This window comes from Hippopotamus amphibius, chromosome 8 (assembly GCF_030028045.1).
Source record: "Hippopotamus amphibius kiboko isolate mHipAmp2 chromosome 8, mHipAmp2.hap2, whole genome shotgun sequence".
Taxonomy (NCBI): Eukaryota; Metazoa; Chordata; class Mammalia; order Artiodactyla; family Hippopotamidae; genus Hippopotamus; species Hippopotamus amphibius.
In genome coordinates, this window is record NC_080193.1 from 21,458,328 (window position 1) to 21,480,634 (window position 22,307).

The window sequence follows — 22,307 nt, forward strand, 5'->3', positions numbered from 1 at the left end:
GTGTAATGGGGGTACTAACAGCACGTATTTCACAGGTTTGTCAATGAAGACCAAGTACGCTCACGTACATACGTATGAAGGACTTAGGACCACAGAGCGCACACTGCAGAGGTGTTACCTCTTTGTATCGTGGTTGCTGCTACTGACAGTCATAATGATGAAGCTGTCGCCTGCTCCCCAGCCCCAGGAGAACAAGGCCTCCAGCTCCCCAACTAGGGTCCGGGGGCTCCTTTCTCTCACCCCAGCTTCCTCCTCCCTCATGTTTGGGGCCCTGAGTAACCTCTTCCAAGCTTTGTGCAGCCAGCCCGACTAATGTCCCCACACAACTCTTCATCCCTTGGGACACGTGCGGCTCTTCTCTGCTTTGGTCTTTCCCACGAGGACCTGGGTCTGAATCCCGGCACCGCCACCTGCTGAGTAAGTGACTGGCCCTCTCTGAAACCCACCACCTCCTCGTCCAAATGGGACCAGTAAGAGGCATCATCCTCAGAGAGCAACTGGCGGACAGAGCACGAGGATGCCACCGCCTGCGGCCATGGGGCCCAGCCCCAGTGACAGCTCGCTAACGCTGGCGCCCGTTACGGATATGATGGGAAATGTTTCTGTGATACTCGCAGATGGTACCAAGCCAGGAACTGGGCTCTGAGGGGCCAGCCGTGAGGGCTGCTGGGTGCAGAGACGGGCTGGGCCTTAAACCCCCATGTCCTCATCCACTTCCTGGAATGGACTGTGAACAGAGGCTGCTCCCAGGCTGAACCTGACCACAAGCATGGCCCGCAAAATAGTTAAGAAAAACATTTTATAATCAGATGCCAAAATATTTGCGAACTGGGGGATGTGGGTGTCTGACTTCCCCTTGAACGATTCAGGACAGCGCGTTCCTGTGCTGGGCGACTACGGGCTGGCCCGAAGCATCACTTGCCCCTGTGGATGGGCACGGGCTGGCCAGTCCACTGAGCTCCCACCCTGCTACTGGCCTCACTCACCGTCAGGACACGCCGGTCCCCAAAGGCACAGCTGGCAGCCCCAGCTTCAGACCCTGCTGGAAGCTCTATTTAAGTCTCAGCTTGGGTTTCCTCTTAGCCAAAGAACACCATAAAGTTTACTCTCCAGCGCAGAGACCTCTGCTTCCCTCACTCAAACAGTGCTGCTCAATTACCAATTTCTGAAACCCCTGCTTCCATCTCCGGGGAGCCCCAACCTAGAGCCTCCTAGGTTGTCCACACCCCTAGTAAGAAGCTGTTACTAACTCAGAGGAGAGGCTATTTATAGGGCTTGCTTCTCCACACTGGTTTTTCAGGCCGGGAGAGATTTCGCTTCCCCACGCTGCCCCATCTCCCTCCTTCTATGGGTAGCAGCTCATTAAGGGCAGATGCCAGGAACAACTGTTACCCTTTAAAATACCCGCCTGGATCCTGCTCCAACTGCCCTCCCGCAATTAGGAAGCATGAGGCTTCCAGCAGCAGGGTATTTGCAAAGCTGGGGGTGGGCAGACACCCCGTCTGAGAAACTAGATTCAGGGAAACGCTGTTTTAAACACCCAGAACAGCAGCTCCAGAAAGTAAACCTTTTCAGGAAGCTTGTCTGGCTCCACCCTGATGATGCTGGGGTCCAATGGCCGACTCTGACATGGGGCCAGGTCCAGCCCCCAAACCAGCTCCTCCTACCTTTGGCAGCTCTGGCCACTGCCCAGCTCAGCCTTGTGGGTGCACTAAAGGGACCGTTGCCATTCCCTGGGACACTTTGTGTCCACCTGCCGACGGGGAGCCGGAGCAGCATGGGCCACCTCCCCAGGCTGGGTCTGGGGACAGGGCGGAGCTCAGGTCTCAGCCTACATCCAAAGGGGATGAGGACTTGCCAGCCACACGCCTGGCTTGGCATCAGGGGTGTCGGCGTACGGGGACCATCAGAGGGACCTAGAAAGGTCATTCCATCCAGCGCCCTGGAAGATCACCACCCTTGCCTATAAAGCCTTAATTAGGACGCCAGGCCCGGCACGGCTTCCAGAACCCACGTCCAGTCTGCCAGGATGCTCGCTGCCACGTCTGAGAAGCCGGTGCACACAGCTCTCCTGGGGTTTCCCAGCCTGGAGCTCCGCCCCCGAGGGCCCGGGAGGCAGGGGCGGGGCCTGCGGCTGCTTCTCCCAGGAGGGAGGAAGGAGGGAAGTGCTGTCAGACACAGCACGGAGAGCAAGGGGCCAAGCAGGCAGAGGCCTCGTGGGTGGGGAGGGAGGGTCCTTCGCCCCAGCCCAAGCGGCTGCCCGCAGGAGTGGCTGCCAGAGGGGAACGGGGCGGGTGGCGTTGGGCTGGCGGGCAGACTCACCTTCCTCTCCAGGAACGATGCGATCAGGCCGAAGTTCTTGGGGTGCTGCATGAATCTGCGGGGAGAGAAAGGCGGGCCTGAGACCAGGCCGAGGGGGGCTGCCCAGCTGGGCGGCCGCCGAGCTCCCGGGCGCCTGCCATCTCCGCTGGCCCGGCTGGACGGGCGCCGCCCCACTCGGAGCAATTAAGCCCAGGGGGGTGTGGGAAGGGCCGCGGCGGGCGGGACCGAGGGGTAAGAGAGGGCGTTCCTTGGAGTGAGTCACTGGTTTTAGCGCCTTTCAAAATACATTTGTTTGTCCTGCTGGAGGCGGGTTCCAGGAAAAATGAGGACATTGCATGCAGCCCTGTGGTGGGGTTCCCCCCCTTCTAAAATCTGCTTTTGTTTCTATCTCCGGCTGGGCCTGGGAAGCTGGGCCTCGCCCGGCCCACGCGGGGGCCCCCACGGGCCAGGTCACAGGGCAGGGCCGCGAGGCCGCCGGGCCTCCCCGGGAGAGGTGGGAGCAGAGCCTCCGGATGCCCGCGGGGAGGCGGGCAGGAGGCAGGCCAGCCCAGGAGGCGGCAAGAAGGGACCGAAGCTGGAGGGGTGGCGGGGAGCTGGCGCCCCACCAGCTGGCTTCCTGCGAAGCCGGGAGAATTACTGGGAAAGAGCTGGGCCAGGCTGAAATGTCAGGGCCACAGGAGCAGGCGGACAGCAGGAGTGGAGATGTGGGTCACGGCTGCTGGGGCCCCGGGGATGCTGGGTGGAGTCTCGGCCTCGTCCCCGAGACGGGCACCACCCCGTGGCCTCCCTGGGGAGAGACGAGGCTGCTGGGGAGGCAGGGGCCCCCCGAGGGAGCCTGGGCCAGCGCTGGCGAATGTCCTGCTCGGCCCTCCAGATGGCTGGGCAGGAGGCCAGCGGCCCCTCCTCTGCTTCCCAACCAGACACTGGAGAATCCGGAACAGCCTCTTCTGTCTTCCCAGAGGAAGCCGCGAGTCAGGGGCAGGCTTCCCGGCCTGGGATCCTGCCTCGGGCAGCTTGCAAAAATCTGGAGGCGGCCTAACGCCCTGATTTTCCAGACAGTCTTCCCTTCCCCTCCCTCTCCCTGCCCCAGTGTGACACTTCCTTCCCCCCAAATTCCTTCCTCGGGGTTTCCCCAGGCAGAGATGGGGCCCCCAAGAGATTAAGACGCAAACTTGGGAATCTCTTAGGTCGCCTGTTCCACCTCCCTCCAACCTAACACCTGTATCCTCTGCCAGTGTTTTCCTGAGACTATACTCTGACACTGGGCACCTCCAGGTGGCTAAACAAGGAGGCACTGAGGCTGCACCCATTTTACAGATGTGGAAGCTGAGGCTCAGGGAGGGGAAGCGGCTGCTCCAAGTCACGAAGCCAGTAAGTGATGGAACTCTACACCGCCAGCACACGCTTCTCAAAGGCTCTCAAAGGCCCTGAGTGCTATCAATTCTGCTGACAATGAGAGGTCACCCAGGACCGTGAAACATTCAAGCTCCCAAACTGGGTCTTAGCAGACAACAGCCCAGAACGCCATTCAGCAGCTGCTGGATTAGCAGTGTGAAATCACTGAGTCAGAACAGTAACATGAAAGCTCTAGAAATTCTAGGCTAAAACACAGAAAGCACCCCCAGAAACCTCTTTTAAAAAAAAAAAAAGGAAGAAGAAGAAGAAAGCATAAATAAATAAAATATCAAACATACCAGGGGGAATTTAAATACCTAACGCAACAGTAATTCTTAGCATCCATGACCGTTCTATAGTCACTTCATTGGGATTTAAACTGTACAACACCTGATACGGAGGACCTGATTCCGTGGCAGGACAATCACGTCTGAGACCATGAGGCCCCAGAAACGAGCCGCTAAATACCTGGGCTTTCTGTCTCTGAGCAATAAACCTCAGACACATGGCGGGAATCGCTCCCCAAAGTGCTGTTTCCTGTGGAAGACTGCTGCGTCTGTGTTAGGCACTCGAGGGTGCACTACACCAGCCCTTTATTTTTATGTATGTTTTAGAATTTCCATAATCAAAAGCCATTAAAAAAAAACAAGAAACAAAAAACAAACCCACTACTTTCACACAAGACCCTCTTCCGTTGCGCCTCCTGCATTTCCAGGTCTTGGTGTCTGCACTGGCTGACGCAGCCCCGGCCTTGCCCGTGACCCAGAACCAGCCCCGTCCCCGAAGCCCAGTCTGGCACTTTGGGGCCACCCAACAATGCACAGGGCAGAGACAGCCCCAGCCCCTGCGGCCTGGCGCCACAGCGCGTGGCTGGACGACGCGGGTCATCTCTTTGGAGGAAACTCTCCTGGTGATGGGAGGCGGAGGTGGAGGTGGAGGTCCAGCAGATGAGCCCCCACGCCCTCCTGGACGAGTGCTGAGGCCTCTGCCTCAGTTTCCCACCCTCTTGCCTCACAGGGGTCCTGGGTCCTGAGGAGGCACTCTGTGCCCAGGATGTGGTTCCCTGGGACACACCTTTTGAGTCTGGTGGGGGAAAGGAGGGCTTTCTCCATCCAGCTCCTTACTCATCTCCCCGAAATAGTCAGTCATTCTGCTCTTTCATTTCAGAAGCCCCAAGCTTCACCTCTTAGCATCCAGTTCCTGGCTCTGCTTTACAAAGCAACCCCTGCTCCCTGGTTCCATACCCTCTCTCCCCCGACAAGCCTCTCCATTGCAGCTGAGACCTTGCTCCGAAGCCGGGGGAGCCTGACATTTGCAAGCTGTGTGGTTTTGTTAAGTGTCTTAACCTCTCTGAGCCTCTGTTTCCTCATGTGTGTAATGGGGATGGCCTGGGAATGCTGTTATGAGGGATAAGAGGGACAAACCCCAGAAAAGTCTGTCTAGTGTCTGTAATAAAGGATGTGCTCAGCAAATAGCCACTTTCCAAGTGAGATGAAACCAGAAAGTCACCGGCCAGCCTCGTTAACCCTGCCCAGGCTTCAGCTCAGCCTCGAAGATCCTCTCGCCTCGTTCTTCTGATACACACTGCCCCATCTCACAATAAAGCTGCCTTGACACTTTGTACTGGTCTGAACAGTGTCCCCCCAAATACCACGTCCTCCCAGAACCTCAGAACGTGACCTTATTTGGAAATGAGTTCTTTGCGGATATAATTAGTTCAGATGAGGTCATACCAGAGTAGGGTGGGCCCTGAATCCAATGTGACTGGTGAATTTATAGGAAGAGGAGAAGACACAGAGAGACACACAGGAAACAAGACCACGTAAATCCAGGCTGAGATGGCGCGATGCATCTGCAAGCCGAGAGAGGACAAAGAACGCCGGCTGCCACCAGGAGCCAGGCCTGGGACAGACTCTCGCTCGGAGCCTCCAGAAGGAACCACCCCGGCCCACACCTTGGTCTTGGACTGTTAGCCTCTGGAACTGTGCGAGCATAGATTCCTGCTTTTGTAAGCCACACAGCTGGTGGTCGTTTGCCTTGGCAGCCCTAGGAAGCCAGGACAAGCCTCGGCAGGACAGGTTTCGCAGGACCGGGGAGGGTGGCTCTGGCCAGGCCCCCACCCCGACGATGGGGACTCACTTCTCCCGGAAGGTCTCCTTCTCCTGCTCGCTCCACATGTTCATGACCTGGCGGTCTTTGTACACCTTCATGGGGTCGTCCATGAGCCCATTCATGTTGATGAACTTGATGCGCTGCTGGTCAGCGTCGTACAGCATTGGCGGGATCACGGCCAGCTGGCGCATCTGCTTCTCCAGGTTCTGGAGGGAAGCAGAGACGGCGGGGGGCTTGGGTCAGAAAGCACGAGACAACGGGGATAGGGCGGGGGAGGGGCGGGGGTGCTCCTGCCAGCACAGGGAACCCGGGTGAGGACTAGAAGCCTTGGTAAGGATGTTCCGAGCAAGAGCGGGAAAACGCAAAGCCAGAGAGAAAGCGAAATGAGTTAAAAAATAATAACAGCCCGTGCAGGGGGCAGGGAGAATTTAAAGGCGGCTCCAGACAGGTTTATAGTGGGCAGGGCTATAAATCAAATGCAGAGAGCAGCAGCCACCTTATCTGCCGTAAGAAGGGAGCAATGAATCTTCCCTTTGGAAATGCAAGGGCCATAAAACACTGCAGGAAAGATGTGCAGCCCAGCTGGGCCAAACTAGCTCAGGAGATGGGGGCCTGGCCCTCCAGCTTCAGAGGGCATGTGGGGTGGGGCGAGAGGCTGCCTTGCTCTGGGAGAGCCCAGTGAGGCTGCAGAGCCATTTCCTCGCCAGCCATCCACCCCCAGCCCTGGATCTGTCTCCTTCGAGCGTGTCCACTGGGGACCACGCCTGCCCAGCCCCGTGCTCGGCAGGAGTCGGGCGGGCTCGCTCCTAATGCATCAGGATGGCTATTAAGAGGCTTTGAGCCGCCACTCAGCTGGACTCATTTCCCCAAATCTCTGCAGCCAGCCCATTACTGGCGATTAATTACCCATCTCCGGAGGCAGGCGAGGGTCCAGCCCGGCCAAGGTCAGCCGGTTCAAAGAATCCGCTGCCCCGCCTCCCACCTCCCACATCCGAGCTCTCCATTCAGTGCTGGGGATTCCCAGCAGGAGCGGGAGAGGGCAGCGGGGGCACAGCCCTGACCCTCGGCTGAGACAAAGGCCCCCCGGAGGCCTGAGCCTCCCCAGCATGCGGGGCAGCCCTCCAACACCATCACCTCCCCGTCTTCCTCCTCTTCCTCCACTGCCCGAGAGACACAGCACTGGCAGACCCCAGGCAGGGTTTCTCCCGGCAGGACCCCCCACCCTGCTCTGCTGCCTCTCCGCCCCTGGGCATGTGCACTGACTACTACAAGCTCCCCCCACATGGAGAGCATCTCTTCTCCTACCCAGTCCCCTCCTTCCCATCCTCCCAGGGAAGCTCAGGTCAGCCTGGGCTGGGTGACGTGACGTTTCTGCCCTGAATTCCCCTTCCAGCCGTCACCCCCGAAAGCTGTTCCCTCAACCCTCCTGAGGACACGGGTGGCTGCATTCTCATCTGGCCAGGACCTGGGGCCTCTGGGGTGGGGGCTGGGGGAGGCGGTGGGGGAGGGAGTCTGCCAAGATGCCACACGCCCTGCATCAAAGCAGGGAACACACGGGAAAGGGCCGCCCTCCTCTCGCTCCCACGTGCCACTGTGGGACGTGTACGTGGCCACAGCACCGGGGGACGGAAGCTGGAGCAAACCCACACGTGTGGGCAAAGGCCTTCCGAGTTCTGCTTTCGGCCAGCGGAAGGGTGTTCAAAACAGGGACGTGTCACGTGAAGTTTTAAAACGAAGGCTCTCTTTTAACGGCCAGATAGTCTGAGTTATGTGCGTCAGACTGACACGAACAGCCTGGTGAAAATGCAGATTCCTGAGCTCCACCCTGGGTTGGCTACATCACAACTGCTGGGGGTGGGCCCTAGGAAACTACAATTCAAGCCAGACACCCCCTCCCCAGGACTCTTACGTCTGTCTGAGTGAGAATCAGTGGCCTACGCAGCGCTGCCCGACAGAATGTTCTGCACCAATGCAGGTGTTTACTGCCTGCGCTGTCCAGCGTGAGGCCACTAACCACACGTGGCTTCTGAGCACTCGAAATGGGGCTGGTGCAGCTGAGGAACGGAACTTTTTATTTTATTTCATTTGTGTTAATTTCCACTTAAATAGCCACGTGCAGCTTGCGGTGACCGCGCTGAGCTGGAGCTGCAGTACCTCCCACATCTGGACAAGAGCTCTTCCTGGACACAAGGCCCCGGGGAGGAGGAATGTGCCCCCCTCCTTTTGTGAGGCTCCCTCCTGTCTACTGTGATGCTGGGAACGTGGGGGGGAGGGGGGAGGAAAACTAGCACATTAGATGCTTGACCTACAAGACCTGGGAGGAGACAGGCCAGCACCAGCCCTGCTCCAGGAGCAAATGCCTCCTCTCTCTGCTTCCTGGTCATCTCTGGGCTCTGGTGACCAACGGCCAGGGTCACCTGGTTGATACAAGGTTATCTGGGAAGTCTTGATAGAAGGTCCCCAGCTTGGTGAACAGCTGGGGACTCCTCCTCTGCCCCTGGTTCTGGGCGCTGGGAGGCTGACCTACAAACCACACCTCTCAGGTACTTGTGCCCTCTGGCTTCTGGTCGGGCTCAGCCAACGGGAAGCACTGAAAGTAGACCTTGGGGCGGGGGGGGAGTGAGAGGCCGGGGTACTTGTTCCCAGTTTCCTCCCCACCGTGACGTCATGGATGGGGCCCTGGCTGTGACCCTTCCTGGTCATGTCTTACCAGGCGGCATCTCCTCCAGAGCCCCAGGAAGGCCCCTCTCCCTGCTCATCCTTTAGGCCTGTGGACAAACAATGGCCACCCCCCGGCGCCCCACTATCCCACCTTGGTTCTGCCCACACTTCAGTAACAAGCCCCTTGACTGCAACCATCCAGGTGAGCTCTGTTTCCTGCTGGGACCCTCTCCACGCACAGGGGACACGGTGGGTGGAGCTGAGGTCAGGATCAAGGCCGTGGACTTACCTCTTGCTCTGAGAGCCCGTCGATGATCTCGGACACCTCATGCTCGCTACGGGCGGCCGACATGGAGAGCCCGCTGCCCCGCTGGCCCACCCTGCTGGAGACCAAAGGGACACACTCAGGACCGGCCCCTTGGCAGACAGGGACGCACAGCTGGCACAGCGGGACAAACCCAAGCCCACAACTTCCCCAGAGGCGACATGTGGGCAGCGAGGAGGAGCCAGGCCTCCACGCCCACAAAGACAGGCCTGAGTTGAGGGGGTCCTGGGGAGGGCATGGAGCCCCCCACCCTCACCCAGAAATGCCAGAATCCTTCTTCTCTCCTAAGATGCCCCCCAAAAGACCAGCAACACAGATCCACATACAAATCCCAGCTCTGCCGCTTCGGACCTGTGCCTCAATGTCCTCCCCTATACCACGGGGTAAGGTGGCACGTGGCTCCCAGCACTGGGAGGAGGCATCCGGTGAGATACGGACTGTGAGTGTCCAGCAGAGTGAAATCCATCATCTCTGCCCACGGCCCATCACCTTATCTGTGTGACAACAGACACCACAGCCACATGTCACCGAGCACCTCCTGTGCGCTGGGCGCTCCTACGCAGGATCCCACCCAGTCCTCACGGCCGCCACGTGAGACCAGCACCCTTCCCCTTGGATCCACACCAGGGATCTCAAACTCAGCTGCCTTCAGGGGCCACGTAAATGAACGAAGCTGGGAGGTACCAGCCCGTGGCACACCGGAAGGAGAGCTTGCTCCACCAAAATGGATTTAATCTTCTTCCAAATGAGTGTTAAGGACAGGCAGGCGCTGAGTGACACATTCAAGGGCCTGATGCGGCAGTGGCGGCAGCCCCGGGGCTGCCAGGTGGAGACCCTGCTGTGCTTTCTGTTTCACAAGCCGGCCAGGGCTCCTCTGCGGACAGTGCCCGGAGCTGACCCGGGTCCTGGGAGGCAGGGAAGGAGGCGGGGGGAGGGAGGCGGGAGGAGGGGGCAGGACGGAGGTGGGGGGACGTGGGCCTGGCCCCCCAGCCCCGCTCACCTCTGCATGCGCTCCTGCAGCTCCCGCTGCTTGCGGATCTCAGGGAACTGCTTCTCGTAGTACTCGCGCACCTTGCTCTCCTTGGCCCGCCGCCGGGGGTTGTTCTCGATGCGTTCCACCTTCTTCTCCCAGGCCTCCATGAGCTGATCATAGCGCTGGCAGAACTTCTGCTCCTGCGGGGACGCGGGGGAGCCCTGCAGCAGCCGCTCCCCTCGTATCCGACACCCAGGCCCCGCTCCAACCCCGGCTCCCGGCTCTGCCGTGCACCCGGGCACACGCGGGCACACACGCGATCACACGCGGGCACGTGGGCAGACACGGGCCCCTGAAGAAAACCCACAGGCTGCCCTAAGGACCCAGCCGCCTCGCTCCCTGGGGAACGGGCCACCCCCTGTCCCCCCGCCCCCGGCCTCCGTCTAGAAAGGCCTCATACAATATGGAAGCTTCCAGCTGCATGTGGCTGTTACGTTTAAGTCATGTAAAATTAAGTAACATTTAAACTCAGGCCTCTGCCACATTTCTAACGCTCAGTAGCCACGTGGGGCCAGGGTTACCATCCACAGTGGGCAGTGCACACAGACCATTTCCATCGTCGTAAGTTGTGTTGGACGGGGCAGCTCTGGAGTGTCTATCAGGCCTGGGGTGGCCCCATGGAAAGCATTCTCTTTCTGAATAGTTCCTCAGCCCCCAGCCTCAGGCCAGCCATGCTCCCCAGACCCACGGACTGGGTGTGAAGACGCAAGCTGCCATCTGTCCAAGACAAGGAAGTCCCTCTCTGAGTCTAACCACAGTGCTTCCTGCTGTATGTACTTCCTTAGAGAAAAGACACCCACCCGGCCTGGAGTGTAGCTGCTCTGGCTTCCGAGTCTCCAAGGTGACCTGGACCTCGAGCAGGCAGGGAGCATCCGGCCGCCCGTGAGACCCGATCTCCCGGACTCTAACAGCTGCCGTGGACAGATGGCATGGTCTGGGAGTCTCGCCTGAATGCCTTCCCGACACTTCAGCATAATCAGAAAACCCGTCTCCGGTCCTCGTGCCCAGACACCCCACCATATCCTGAATTTCAGCTTCTGACCAAGGCAGCCTGTGACCTTGGTCCTTAACAAATCCAGCAGCATGATGGTCTGCAAGGGGCCGTCAGGCCAGCTTTGAAGAGGAGAACTTGGCCCCCAGTGCCTGGGGGTCCTACATGTAGGTGGGCTGCCCCAAGAACCTTTGGGAGGTCAAGTTGCAGCAGCAGACAACAGCCACACATGTTCATGGCAAAGTGCTGAGGACAGCACCCCTGAGGGTGGGAACCCGCCTGAAGGACGCCCAGCCCAGCCCACCACCAGAGCAGGGGACCCTCCCCACCCTCTCAGCCCTGCCAGAGAGGCCTCGGTCTGATGGGCGAGAGAAAATGTCAGACAGGGAAAAGGTGAGACTATGTTCACCAAAAGCCAGCAGAGGAAAAGAGTGCTGTTACCGGTGAAGACAAGCAACCCGCACGGCCACCAACCAGCTGCCCACTGGAGGGGTAGGCAGGGCGGCCGACAAGATGCCCCAGCCCTGCCTGGGGCCCTCGTGGAGCAAAGGGACAGGAACTGCCACAAGGGGACATCCAGCCACACTGCCCAGCCCCAAGCACCACACGCAGAGGCGCAAACAGCTCTGAGGACTGTCCAGGACGAGGAAGTCCCCCTCGGCGTCTAACCACAGTGCCACCTGCTGTTGCCTGCGTGCTGGAGGTGCTTTCCGTCCACTGAGGGCCAAGGGCACCAGGCACCTGCGGACGGCGCATGGCAGTGGCTGTGGCCTTTCCCAGGACAGCAGTGACCCAGCCAGGGGGTTTCCACACGGCTGGCCCAGCTGGCCAGGGGAAGAAGCAGGTCACACACTCACATACACACACACACACACACACACACACACTTGCACATATACACACACTGACGCATACACACACATACATATCCTCACACATCAGACATGCACCCACTCACACACAAACTCCCTTGCACATACACATACTCACATGGACAAACACACACACTTACATTCTCACTCACAACACACACTCACACACACTCATAAACTCAGACACACATTCTCACCCTCACTCACACATGCACTCACACACTTTCTCACACTCACACTTCAGAGGCTGGAGCACCGCTAAGCTAGTCTGCGGGCTGCTGGAAGCGAGAATCCGTAGAGGAAAAGGAGGACAGTCCCTGTGACCAGTTTGTGTGTGTTATGAAGACAATCGCCCTCAGCAGAAATTCTTCTTCATAGCATCACCATCAGCATCACCACCACCATCATCATCATAAACACCATCACCGCCATCAGCATCACCACGACCATCACCATCACCACTGACACTGGCATAAGCGCCACTATGTCACATGCCAGGCAGAGAGCTGAGTCCTCCCCATGACGGACTCTCCCAAACCCCAAAAACCATGACCACCATCCCTTCTGTATAGACGGGTGCTCAGAGCTTGAGGCCATCAGCCCAGGATCACACAATTAGGGACCAAAGGTCAGGACCCTGACCGCTGTTCTGATAAAGTCCAGGGCATCTACTTTTCCTCGTGCTGCTCATGCTTTTGGTGTCGCACCCAAGATCCACTGCCAATCCAAGGTCATAAAGATTTACCCTTATGGGTTTTCTTTTAGGAATTATATGGCTTTAGCGCTTGCATTTAGGTCTTTGATCCGTTTCCAGTTACTGTTTGTGTTAATTTTGTGAGGTGGGGTCCAACTCCATTCCTGTGTTGAAAGCACAATCCGTTGTCCCAACACAATTTGTTGAAAGAGACCATCCTGTCTCATTGAATGGAAGTGGCCTCCTGTCAAAAATCCACTGGCGGGCTTCCTAGGTGGCGCAGTGGTTAAGAATCTGCCTGCCAATGCAGAGGTCACGGGTTCGATCCCAGCTCCAGGAAGATCCCACATGCCGCGGAGCAACTAAGCCCATGTGCCCAAAAAAAAAAAAAAAAAAATCCACTGGCTTATTTCTGGCCTCTCTATTCTGTTCCATTGATCTCCATGTCTGTCCTGAGGCTAGAACCACACTGTTTTGGTTATTGTAGCTTTGTGATGTGTTTTAAAATCAGGAAATGAGCCTTCCATCCTGGTTGTTCTTTTTTTTTTTAAGATTGTTTTGGTTATTTGGGGTCCCCATGAATTTTAGGGCCAGCTTGTGACTGACAGTTCTGAGCACCCACTACAGTGGCCAGGATTTGGATACCTCCTGCCCTGCCAGGTATGTCAGGAGGTAGCTCCACACTTAGGGAAATGATGATAGATGGCATGGCCAGGAAGTACCCCCAAAACTGAGGAAGACAGCCTCAGGCCAATGGACAGAGAGCAAGGAGGGTGGTGTTAGGAAGGTGGCTGGAGCCAGCTGGCCGGGAGAGCTGGCCTCTGTGGTCACCAGGTGACCCTGCATCCTCCAGACCCCCAGGGAGCCTGCAGCCTCACACAAAGGCCTTCTTCTGCCAGGCTCAGCCACCTGGGCGTCACAGACCTGAGAATGTTCCTCCGCTGTCTGTCCTGCGTGTTCAGCGATGGGCGAGGGTGACAGGGTGGAGCTCTCCCAGCCCCTGTCCTGCTGCTATAACTCAGGCTGTAGAAGCAAGTCACGGATGCCCAGGCAGGTGAAGAAAAAGCCCAGATATGAAAAATAAGAGGCGCAAGGGATATGAGAGGAGTAAGCAAAGCTTTAGCTGTCTCTAAAAAAGGAAACAGATAAAAAAGGAGAGTGGGGCAAGCAGGAGGAAGAGAAAAGGCAGATTATGCTGAAAATATGCCCTTACCCACTGTGGTGAGCTCAGTGTGACCCTCCCTCCCAAGATGTGTCTGCATACTAACCCCCAGGTTAGGGGCTTTGAATCTTCAAATATGACCTTATTTGAAAAAAAGTGTTTTCAGGTGCCATTAAGGATCCTGAGATGAGGTCATCCTGGATTCGGGTGACAGATCCAGTGACAGGTGTCCATGTGACAGAAGAGGGGAAAGGCCAGCTGAGGCTGGAGGCAGAGATGGGAGTCATGTGGCCACAGCTAAGAACCCTCTGGAACCACCAGAAGCTAAAAGAGGCAGGGAGGAGCTTCCCTAGAGCCTGTGGAGAGAGCACAGCCCTGCCCACATCTTAATCTTGAACTTCTGGCTCAAGAACAGCGAGAGGATACATTTCTGTTGTTTTAAGGCACCTGGTTTGTGGTCATTTGTTTCAGCGGCCCCAGGAAATGAATACACCCACTGTCCAGGCTGAGCTCCACCCCTGACTAACCCATCCTGCCAGGCCATCAGTCACACACAGCCAGGCACTGCGCTAACCCTTCCTGCAGCCCCACCATGACCCCATTTCACAGATGAGGAAAAGGGAGGCTTAGGGCAAGACAGCTCTCCCAGGATCACTCACAGCGGGTATGGTTGGGGGGGTGGGTGTGGTTTGAACCTGTGCACCTGTGACTCAGCCTGACACCCCCACTTACATCCCCCTTCCCCAACACACACACACACACACACACACACACACACACTCTCTGGCTTCCGGGGGCATGCGGCAAGCTCAGCTTCCCGGGGAAGGACAGGACAGGGCAGGCCCAGCAGAGGTTCCTGTTTGGGTTGGGTGCCCCTCTGGGGAGAACATGAGTGCAGGCCACCCTGGGCGGCTGACTAATGGTCCCAGGAACCTGTCAGGAGTGAGGGCCCTGCCGGAAGGGCGCTGATTCACGGTGGATGGGGAGAGCATGCAGGTCTTGGGGGGCCCGTCCTGACCAAGCCCCCTCCCACCCAGTCCTTGCTGATGACAGTGCATGGGGCTTTGGGCTCATGTATATAAGAAGAATGAGATCATTCCAGACGCCCTCCTGTCGCAGCTTCTGTGGTTTCTGAATTTGTTTTCACAAGGGCATCTCTTAACATGGGCTCAGCTTGGCCACAAAGCCACCCAGAATTTCTTAGAAGTCTCCAGTTCCTCTATCTGTAAATAAGCCCATTTCCCCCCAACCTCCCCCACCCATCCCCTCAAGGGACCCCCCACCCTGCCCCAAGGAGCCCTGGGAGATTTCTTAAGAACTATACCCACCCAACTCCACCCCCAGCAACCCCTGGGATAATTTTAAAATGTAAAGAAGATCTCCTTTCTCCTGACCCAAAGGACATCCCCCCACCCCCAGGCAGGACTCCTGGGGAAAAGCTGTACATCGTTAGGTGTGATAATGAGAGAATTTCCTTCCTCCAGGAAAGGGACACGGAAGCATTAGGGGTGAGGATCCGGGTGTCTGTACCTACTTTCTACCAGTTCAACACAGAAACATTCATACTTTCACACAGACACACACAGACACACACACACACACACACACGCACACACATCCCGAATATAAAGAAATGTTAACTATGGTGGATTCTTGATGGTGGGCATATAGGTATTCACTGTATTCCTCCATTAACCATCCTGTCTGGACAATTTCCTGAATAACTAAAAATTCTTACATTAAAGATTTTGTATTCTTTAAGAAAACATTTACGAAGAATAAACTGTGTCCCACCATATTTAGAATAAAATCTAGACGTTTCATCCTAGTGGAGAGTGACCTGGTGCCCTCGATTTTTGACCACAGCCCCCCACACATGCCCTGTACTTCCGACTTGGCCTGCTACATTCTGTCCCATGTTAACCCACATCGGCTCCTGCCTCAGGGCCTTTGCATGTGCTATGCCCTCTCCTTGACGCTCAGACCCCCAGATATTCACATGGGTGGTCCTTTCTGATCACTGCTCTCTCATTACCGTGGTGGGACATCCAGGCTGTCCCCGACCCCACCGTCTGCACCGCCCTTGTCACTGTGTCTCCTCTACTCAGCACAGCACAGCTCTGCACTGTACCAGGTGCACAGCAGGTGCTCAGTAAATATTTCTCAACTTGATGAATAAGATAGGATGCCCCGTTTCATGAATCCCATTGACCTAGCCAGGTACCTCTGGTCACCATCCATTCACTCTGGGGATCTGAGGAGGTTGAGAAAGAAAAGGCTGGAAAGCCCAACACTTCTCACCCTGGGGTCCAGAGTGCTGCCCACCCAGCTTCCAAGTCACCCAGCAGCTGGACCAGAAGTGTCTCCCTTCTCCAAGAGCCCAGCCAAGGTCTAGGGCCAGAGCAGGGTGGGTTCAGAGCAGAAACTGGTCAGAGGGACCCAGGCCCTCAAGTGGTGCAATCAGAGCTTTTGTGAGATGGTCGGAGAAAGAGCAGCTCTTTCTCTGGCTCCAGAAGACTCAAACCTGCTGCAGAAATTCAGGTCCCAAAGGAAAACCAGTTCGTCAATGTACTAATATGCAGAGTTGAAAAAAAAAGGCATAGAAATGAAGGTACAACCTGATCAAACCACTCCTGAACGCCACTCAGTGGACTCTGTCAGCTACACAAAACCCATCTGAGCCAGAGCTTCTTCCTCTCACAGCTGAAAGAATATTAGCGGGTAACTCCCCCTCCATCACTCAGCCTTAACCTCCCCCAGTGAATCAGTGACATAAATGGCCACCCTAAACCACAACTAAAAGTTCCGTCACATGTGCTCTCCCTGCCTTGGGCCTGCCTCCCAGCTGAGACGCCAGAATGTGCAGCAGGATGCAGGAGTCCATACTACTTTCTAAGCAAGGGGGCCTCACTGCTTCTCTGGGCTCTGATCTTCCTGAGCCCAGAATGGACACAGTGGGCATTTCTCGGGGAGCCCCCTGCAATCACCGCCACCCAGCATACAGCCCACCCCAGTCCTCCACCTCTGCCAACAAACCTCTCTTTCTGCCTAGAATGTTCACAGTGGGTCCTCTGATGAGGAACCAATTTTCCCTGCCAACAATTCACTTTCTCCCCTTCCAGGTTGGAAAAGGAGGGGCAGAGTTCCCAGCACTGCCCCCCGCCGCCTGCACCCCGGCCTCCTTGGGGGAGCCGGACCCCGAGCCCCCAGCTTCACTGAAGCAGCTGCTGTCTTTTCCCGTTTCTCTCACTGCCTTTGGCTTTTCTTCACCCTCTGGACACTCAGGAATGAGCTACAGGACCCAGGGGTCCTGGCGGGGGTGGCCTGAGTGGCCTGGGCAGTCCCCGCTCTCAAGGAAGCCTGGTCCACAGTGGGGGGGGGGGGGGGGGCGGCAGAAGAGATTCCAGGGATGGGGGCCACGGTGATGACTTACCCATTGTTTCCGGGCGTGATTCCTCCTCTTGAAGTACAAGATTAGCTTTTTCCGCATCGCCTGGTTTCTAAGCAGGAGGGAGACAGCCAACGGGGCATGTCAGAAATGCAGGGTTTCAGGAATTCCATCCCTCACTGAAGTCTGCCCTGTTACTGGCGCCCAGTGAGCTGAGACACCCGTAGCCCTCAGGGCGAGCCACGAATTGCCAATGTGTGTCCCTCCTCTGCCCTATATGAGGCGCCTCCCACCCACAACCTGGCTGAGCGTAGTCTGCAGAAAAGAGGGTTCCAAAAGAGGGCTTGGTCTTGCGGCTTCCTGCCCTCCCTGGGGCTGCCATCACCCCTACACGCACCCAGGCTCCCCTCTCCCATCAGCCACACCTGCAACGGGAAACCGGCCACAGAGAAACCACCACAGCCTTAGACCAGGAACGCAGGCCGGGGAGACCAAGCCCCTGAGACCTGCAGCCACACAGAGGCAGGGTCTTGGGGTTCAGCCTCGATGACCCCAAGCCACCTCCAACCAAGCCCCTGCTCTGCCCCTCTGGGGTGGGGGTGACATGGACAGGCCAGCAACAGGCTGGTGGGAGCCAGCACAGCAGGAACCCCAGGAAACACCAGAGGAGTCTCACGCCTCAGCTCAGGGAAGCCAGACCCCTCTCAACCCCATCAGAGCCCTCAACCTAGGGGACCACTCACAGCACTGAGGGCTCAGAGGGAAGCGGGCACTTCCTGGGGAGACGCAGGCAGTTCAGTGAGATAGACAGGCAGAGACAGAGAGAGAGACAGCAAGACCAAGAATGAGGGAGAAGGAACAAGAGCAGAAAGACAGACAGACAGAGCCCCAGAGGGAGGCAGGAGAACAGACGGAGACGGAGAGATGGAGAGAAATGTATGAGATCAGATCCCAAATGAGGACAGAACCCCAGAGGGAGAGGAGACTGGCAGGGAGAGAGAAAAAAGAGAGACAGAGGGGAACAGGCCGAAAGGCAGAGGAAGACAAGGTCCAAAGAAAGGACGAAGCATACACAAGGTCCTACTGTGTAGGGCAGAGAACTCTATTCAGTGTCCTGTGATAAACCATCACGAATATAAAAAAAGGATGTATGTATATGTATAACTGAATCACTGTGCTGTACAACAGTAATTAGTACAACATCGTCCACCAAATACACCTCAATAAAATTAAAAACAAATTAAAGGGGATGGAGCCCCAAAAAGAGGCAGAGGGAGACTCAGAGATGCGGACCGATACAGACAAGGATGGGAGACACACCCCCAGGCGCCCCCTTCCCCTCAGCCCCCTCCCCACAACCTCCGACACCCAGCGGAGTGTAGCCGTTGGCAGCCTGGGGCCTGCGGGGCTCACAGACGGGCCCCAGGAGCCCACCAGCGGGTGAACTTGCGTGCCCCCGCCCAGGTGTGCAGCGAGATCGACGTGTCTGGGGAGGGGTCCCCCGACTTGCTCACATTCTCGGCCGCGTCCAAAACCCTCGCACAAAGCTCACGAACCAGTGACCGGGCGCCATGCCCCATCCAGCCTGCCGGAGGCGTGGTGCCCGGGGGCCACCGGGACCCCAACCTCAGGAAAAGGACAAAGGAGAGGGCATGCCAGGCCCCGACGGACGAGGAAGCTCCCCCAACAGGCGCCCCCTGGGAGACCCCATAGGGAGTCAGTCACTCTCTGCCCCTGCATCCCCTGCAGACAGACACCACCGTCTCAGAGGCCCACGGCAAGCGCCACTGCCAGGCCCAGGGCTCTCGGGGTCTGCGGGCATTGCTCATCCCCGGGCAGACCAGCGTCCCTGGGCCCTGCAGGGATTCCCAGCAGAAGGTCGGCATCCTCACTGCCTGGTCTCAAGTCTGAGACACGCATGGGCCTGCGTGGTCCCTCTTCACCTGTGGACCCCAGCCAGGCTCAGAGCCCTGTCTCCACCCATCCCCTGACAAGGAAAGGCCCTGCCCACTACCAGGAGGGTCAGTGGGGGGACCCTCGGCTCCCTGGGTCATTCTGGTCTCACCTCCCATCGGCCAGACCTCCCACCTCGAGGCCTCACTACTTACACCAGCCTCCCCCTCCCCAGCAGGGCAGACGCTGGGGTCCTCAGTCACACAAGCTGAGACCAGAACCCCTCATTCCATGGCAGGGTGTCTCTTAGCAAATCTCAGACTGTCTCAGCCTCAGTTTCCTCATCCAAATAATGGGAGCAATAGCATCGTGCTTTCATCTCCTCAGTCATTTGGCAAATGTTTACTGAGCACCTATTATGCGCTGGGCACTGTTCTGGGCCCTGGGGACACAGAGGTGAGCAAGACAAAGTCCGCGGGCCTGACGGAGGCCACCCTTCGAGGGGCCGCGCTGACTGTATGCAAGATGATCAAGATAATCCTGGATTCAGGAATCTACACGGGGGGTGCAGTGGTGACTGGGGGAGGGGAGGGTGTGGCTATTTTAGATTCAGGGGTGTGGAAAAGTCTCTCAGAGCTGGCCACGAGCCGATATCTAGATCACCAGGAGGACCCAGCTGTGGGATGATCCAGAGGGAGATGAATTCCTGGCAGAGGGCACTAGCAGTGCAAAGGCCCTGAGGTGGGAAAAAACCGACTGTTTGAAGAACAGACAGAAGAAGACCCATGTGGCTGGAGAGTGTTGGGCAGGGACAGAGGGGAGGAGAGGGGCAAGGTGAGCAGGGCCAGCTGCACAGGGCCTTGTGGGTTGGGGCACAGGAGAGGGTTGGGACTTAAAGACAGCAGCTGAAGAGGCTGAGACGCAATGACAGCCCAGAGCCCTGAGCCCACTAGCACGGAGGTCCTGGTCTCTAACACCATTCTCCAAAAAAAGGAGCCATTTCTTCGGACTTCCCTGGCGGTCCGGTGGTTAGGACTCCACGCTTCCAATACAGGGGGCGCGGGTTCAATCCCTGATCGAGGAACAAAGATCCCACATGCTGCACGGCAGAGACAAAAAAAGAAAAAAAGAAGAGCCATTTCTCCCCAGAGGAACGGATGAGTCCAGGGCTGGGTCAGGAAAAATACAAGATGAGCCCAGGACATCTTTCAGGAAAGAAGTGCTAAAAAGGAAGCAAAGGGATCAGAAAGACCCAAGACCCAACCTGAAAGGGCTTCCGACGGCCAAGCTGGAACAATTTGAGAGGCAAAATAAATAACACTAGTACTAGATTATAGCCCAAAGAATAAAATAAATATCCATGTGTCCACCCAGATATAAATAAATGACTCAATAATATAAATAAAGGAGGGAGAAGGGACCCATGTTCCTTACAGAATCCCAAGTAATAAACGTAGAAGGACTGAGGGAAGTAGAAAATCACTATTAGATATCACGGTGCTAATCGCTGCAGGCTAGACCCTCGCATGAATGTGAAGTCAGTCGGCCAAACTTTGAGGAGAGACAGGAAATGTGCACAGCCTCGAAGCATTTCCCTCAAATGTTTACTAATCATTGTGGCGGTTTTAACTCGTGTCCCAAATCCCTTGATATTCGCCCTCCAGGAGGTGCAGCTGGACTCCCCTCCCCTCGACCGTGGTCTGGATGGTGACTTGCTTCTAAAGCACAGAGCAGGGACGGGAAAGAGGGCGACTCGATGGTGGAGATACGCCTGACACCTCCCTGAGCCAGGGGGCAAGGTCAGCTCCACCCGTAGCGACACATATACCACCAGTCAGGGTGCTGGGTGCCCCCAATGTATCGTGATGGGGAGGGCACCCCCTCACCTCTGTGGGACTCCTCCCCCAAATCCACGAGCCCAGCCACCTTCTGAGAAGACATCAGACACACCCAAGTTGTGGGACATTCTGTAGGATTCGTGATCAGTCCTCTTCAAAAGTGTCAAGGTCTGGAAACTCGAGGAAGACTGAGAAATTGTCTCAGGGTGGAGACCCAGGGGACAGAGGACAGAGTGCAGAGCAAGAACCTGGATCAGATCTTGGGCCAGAAAATGAACATTAGTGGGAAAACTGGGCAATTCCAAAGGAAGTCTGTGGTTTAGCTAATAGGACTGTATTGCTGTCCCTTTCGGAGTTTTGATAAATGTACCTTGTTCTCGTAAGATGTTCACATCCGGGGATGCTGGGTGGAGGATATACAGGGGATTCTCAGCACGGTCCGTGGGTTCCATGTCCGCAGATACAGGGCCGAATGCACTGTGCCATTTTATATAAGGGACTTGAACATCGCGGATTTTGGCATCTGCGGGGTTCCTGCAACCCCCCACTCCCACCCCCCACAGATTCTAAGGGACGATTGTACTATCTTGGCAACTCTTCTGTAAATCTAGCTATTTTAAAATAAATACTTAAGGGACTTCCCTGGTGGCGCAATGGTGAAGAATCTGCCTGCCCACGGAGGGGACACGGGTTCGATCCTTGGTCCGGGAAGATCCCACATGCTGTGGAGCAACTAAGCCGGTGTGCCACGACTACTGAGCCTGCCCTCTAGAGCCCGTGAGCCACAACTACTGAAGCTCGCGCACCTAGAGCCCGTGCTCTGCAACAAGAGAAGCCACCACGCCGAGAAGCCCGCGTGCCACAACGAAGAGTAGACCCTGCTCGTCACAACTAGAGAGAGCCCGTGAGCAGCAACAAAGACCCAACGCAGCCAATAAATAATTAAAAACTTTAAAAAAAAGGGGACAAGACCTATGCTGAAATGCTATAGTGAGATCAAACACAAATTACTTTAGAGTTTGCAGGGGGCTTGGTGTACATTATGAATTGAAGTGTGTCTCCCCCCAAAAAAGATGTTGGGGTCCTGACCGCCCCCAATACTTTAGAATGTGGCCATATCTGGAAATCAGGTCTTTAGAGAGGTCAGCAAGTTAGCCTGAGGTCATTAGGGTGGCCCTGACCCCATGTGACTGGTGTCCTTATGAAAAGGAGACATTTGGACAGGGAGGCAGATACACACAGGGAAGGTGATGGGAAAAGGCACAGTAAGAAGGCCACGTGAAGAGAGCGGATCGGCGTGAAGTGTCTACAGGCTAAGGGTCGCCAAGGATGGCCAGCAAACACCAGACGCTGGGAAGCACAGGGAAGGATCCACCCCTAGCGCCTGCAAGAGATCCAGGCCCCGTGGGTGCCTGGATTCCCCACTTCTGCCCTCCAGAACCACGAGAGAATGAATTACTCTAGTTTTCAGGCACCCAGCTTATTGTGACGGGTTCTGGCAGCCCGAGGAAACGCGCACAGCCTGTGACAGCTTCAACAAGCACAGCGCTGTGGCGTCCAGCTGAAGAGGGCTCGGCGAGAACAAAGGCTCGTGGGGGCAGAGGTGCTGCACCGAGCCGCC

General features: G+C 56.7%; 1 protein-coding gene across 26 annotated transcripts in view; it reads right to left on the reverse strand.

Annotated features, from left to right (window-relative positions):
• Positions 1-22,307, reverse strand: part of NCOR2 (nuclear receptor corepressor 2) — a 225,897-nt gene that overhangs the window by 86,301 nt on the left and 117,289 nt on the right. For 20 of the 26 annotated variants that reach the window (XM_057746317.1, XM_057746323.1, XM_057746326.1 and 17 more), the window contains 5 exons: positions 17,001-17,067; positions 9,816-9,988; positions 8,780-8,873; positions 5,857-6,035; positions 2,323-2,377 (listed from right to left, as the gene is read on the reverse strand). In XM_057746317.1, coding sequence (XP_057602300.1) covers positions 2,323-2,377; positions 5,857-6,035; positions 8,780-8,873; positions 9,816-9,988; positions 17,001-17,067 — 568 coding nt within the window. Of the gene's footprint in view, positions 1-2,322; positions 2,378-5,856; positions 6,036-8,779; positions 8,874-9,815; positions 9,989-10,369; positions 10,566-10,648; positions 14,806-17,000; positions 17,068-22,307 lie in introns of those variants that run through there. The other 6 variants (XM_057746319.1, XM_057746343.1, XM_057746342.1 and 3 more) reach the window with 4 other exon arrangements.